General features: G+C 37.9%; 1 protein-coding gene across 6 annotated transcripts in view; it reads left to right on the top strand.

The window, feature by feature from the left end:
- The window catches only part of LOC107663758 (membrane-associated guanylate kinase, WW and PDZ domain-containing protein 1-like), a 23,058-nt gene extending 21,662 nt beyond the window's left edge, over positions 1 to 1,396 (top strand). For all 6 annotated transcript variants that reach the window (XM_016454110.1, XM_016454106.1, XM_016454087.1 and 3 more), the window contains exons 8-10: positions 466 to 585; positions 686 to 1,125; positions 1,381 to 1,396. In XM_016454110.1, coding sequence (XP_016309596.1) covers positions 466 to 585; positions 686 to 945 — 380 coding nt within the window. In that variant the 3' untranslated portion in view covers positions 946 to 1,125; positions 1,381 to 1,396. The remainder of the gene's footprint in view (positions 1 to 465; positions 586 to 685; positions 1,126 to 1,380) is intronic.
- Positions 1,397 to 3,478: the final 2,082 nt, after the last annotated feature.

The following is a 3,478-nucleotide window of genomic DNA, read 5'->3' as shown; positions in this document are numbered from 1 at the left end:
ACAACAGCTGATGCATTTCATAATTATTTTGAAATAAATTATTTTAAGAATGTTTTTTTATGGAAAACTAAATAAAACTTAAAAAAAGAACAATTAACAGTAAAAACCTTTGTGTATAAATACAGTGGACACATTTATGAATGTTTTAGTAATTAAATTTCTGTCTGAATTAAATATTTAATGAAGGGACTAATTTCAGATCAGTTTTCACAGTCAACTGAGTTACACATCAGTTCATAATATGGCCAGCAGGAGGAGTGTGTGATCTACGTATATGAATGCGAATTGTGACACCGGCAATGCAATATATGTGTGTGTGTGTGTGTGTGTGTGTGTGTGTGTGTGTGTGTGTGTGTGTAACAAAAAGTTAGATTTTTTTTCTATTGGACATTGATGCAGTGCTTCTTAATGATTTTTATAGTTTTTTGTTCGTTTCTGTTCTGTTTGTGTTGTTGTTCGTGTCAGAATGGATAGAGGAGCACTCGTCTGCCGGCGCTGCAATCAGCTCTTATGTGCCCAGTCATCTGGAGACATACAGAGACCTTCAAAGCAGTCCATCGGCCCCTCAGGCCCCGGGCCCCAGGCGTGAGACTTCACTCACACTGACTCAATGAGCATTTGTAATGACACGACTGAATAATGAGTAACTCGGTGTGTGTGTGTGTGTGTGTGTGTGTGTGAGCAGGAGGAAAGCCATTCTTTACCCGTAATCCAGCCGAACTCAAGGGCTCCTTCATAAGCACTAAGCTGCTGAAGAGCCGGCGAGGCTTCGGCTTCACTGTGGTTGGCGGCGATGAACCGGACGAATTCCTGCAGATCAAGAGTCTGGTGCTGGACGGACCGGCCGCTGTGGACGGAAAGATGGAAACGGGTCTGGACTTTCTCTTTCTCTTCCATGTTCATATGAGTGTGTGTCCTAATCAGGCACGGCACGCTCTCCTTTAGCCCCGCCCACACTGGAATCCAAGCCCAATCTTACATATTAACCATCCAAAACCAGAGAGTGCTTCACAAACACTGCATATCAAATTACAAAATCCACAAGGAGTTTTGTTGTGGGGCATCACTTTTGCATTAAATGTGAGCAGAATCTGATTAAAGTGCCCCTATTATAGGTAATGAAAGGTTCATATTGATTGATTTAGATGTTGTATTAAATGTTAATTAGTTTTTCCTTTTAGAGAAGGGAACAGTGTGCTTAATATCACATGGAAGTATTAAGGGAATCATCAAGTGTTCCAAAAAAAACACTCCCACGGAGGAACAAGATGGAAAATTGCAGCTCAAATACAAATGGCGGAACATGAGATTTGATTATAAACAGCTCAGGAGACATAAAGTAAATTATACTTAAAGTGCCCCTATTATGGGTTATGAAAGGTTCATATTTTGGTTTGGTTGACATGCATGCAAGGTCAAAAAACACTTTCATTGTCTTATAATATGCATTTATTTTTACCTTATTTGCTCAGCGATTCATTTTTCCAAACCCCTCCCTTACTTGACGCTAATCGGCGGTGATTGGTCCGATTGGTCTCATTTTCATTTCATCTAGCCTGTAATGCCTGATAAAGCAGCGTTTGTGAGCAGTGCTGCTTTATGTACAGCGTTTATTTCTACGCTCTAAAAGCGGCACCTAGTGGCAAAGAATGAATTTGCATTTTCATTCAGACCAACGCGAAAAGACCAACAAGTGGGCGGGCAATATGCTAATGTTTCATGTTGACGTCAACATGAAACGGCTTGGGATTCGTTTTAAAAACGACTCGTTTCAATGATTCAGAGTCGACTCTTTCTTTTGAGAGACAATAACTTTATACACGGTGCACTTTCAGATTTAAAAGCTGGCAGGATGTTTTCATTCTCTTAGAGCTGTGTTACACACTGCATGAAAGCTCATTTTCAAAAATCCATAATAGGGGCACTTTAAGAAATGCTGTTTGACATGCAGTTTGTGTTTCCCTTGAAGTGAATGATTTTAGCTAATCGTTCCTATGCAGCATTTTATGCCCCTTTAGCTTGTAACTCGTTCTGAATGATACCTGAAGAGTAAAGGACTTGGAAGTCAAGTTGAAGTCAACTGTGTCAAAAATCATTTGGTTCAGCATATCAGCCTCACACCTCCAAATCAAAGGATTTACAAAGAGTTTGCTAATTGGTTAATCGCTAAAGGCAACTCGCTCAGAGGAATGATTAGATTGTGATACACCACAATTTCAACAACAGAAAATATTTGGTTAAAACAGCAATTTTCAGTCTTTGCCCAAAATAGTTTTGGAGGGCTGAAACCGATATGAAGCGATCATCTCTTCTTCTTTATTACTAGCAAATAAACATGAATGAACATCAGAAGAAACAGAATAACTTACTGAAATCAATTACGAATCATGGAATCGATCAATCAGTGTTTTATCAAAACATCAATCAAACAGCTTGAGATCAATAATGTCACGTAACGTCACATTTACCTCAGGAAAGACATTCAGTGTCCAAAAACTGGATCATCAGATATAAAAATAACTCTAGAGAAGAAATCTATTTTGACAATTATCAAAATAGTTGACAACTAGATTACATATCACTATATTTTGACTTGACCAGTTATCTTCATTATTTAATGTATGTTTGAATAAATCTGTCAAGAAAACAAGTTTGAATTACAGCCGCCTGTAAATGTTTATATTTGGACAACAAATTGAAGTCGAAACAGTCTAACAAATGACACAATTGGCTTATGTGCAGCTGAAATATTTGTACAACAGTGTTTTCTAATTGATTATTAAAGGGATAGTTCACCCAAAAATGAAAATTAGCCTGTGTTTTACTCACCCTCAAGGCATCCTAGGTGTATATGACTTTCTTCTTTCAGACGAATCCAATCGGAGTTATATTAAAAATGTTCCTTGCTCTTCCAAGCTTTATAATGGTGGTGGGCGGTAGTATTGCTTTCGTCAACGAAAATTATGACTAAATATCGTCGTCAACGAACCTTTACCACGTGACGAAAACGAGACGAGACGCAACGTAAATGCTGGTCATGTGACGATGACTATAATTAAATGTATAATGCAATATTGTTGACGAATAAAAACGAGACTAAATGTGGTTTACAAAATAAAAACTATGCTAAAATGTCTCTTCATTTTCATTGACCAAAACGAGACGAAACGAAATGTTATAACATTATTTCGTCTCGTTTAGTCACGTTATTATTATTATTTTGCAGTATTTCTGTTTCCTGTGTCTTGCTTCAGGAGCTGCATCAGGTCGCACTGCGCAGACGCAGGCGACGTCACTTCCTCCAGCCCCACTCGCGGCATTATTTAGAACAGTGTTTCCCAACCGGGGTGCCATGTAAAAAATCCTTTTTTAATATTTTTAAATTGCTAAAATGTTCAAAAAAAACATCTATTATATAATATCAATTTCTGATGTCGCCAATAATTAGAGATACACAGAAATTTCGGCTGCCGAAAAA

This window comes from Sinocyclocheilus anshuiensis, unplaced genomic scaffold (assembly GCF_001515605.1).
Source record: "Sinocyclocheilus anshuiensis isolate Anshui unplaced genomic scaffold, SAMN03320099.WGS_v1.1 scaffold105, whole genome shotgun sequence".
Taxonomy (NCBI): Eukaryota; Metazoa; Chordata; class Actinopteri; order Cypriniformes; family Cyprinidae; genus Sinocyclocheilus; species Sinocyclocheilus anshuiensis.
This window is presented reverse-complemented; position numbering and strand designations above follow the sequence as displayed.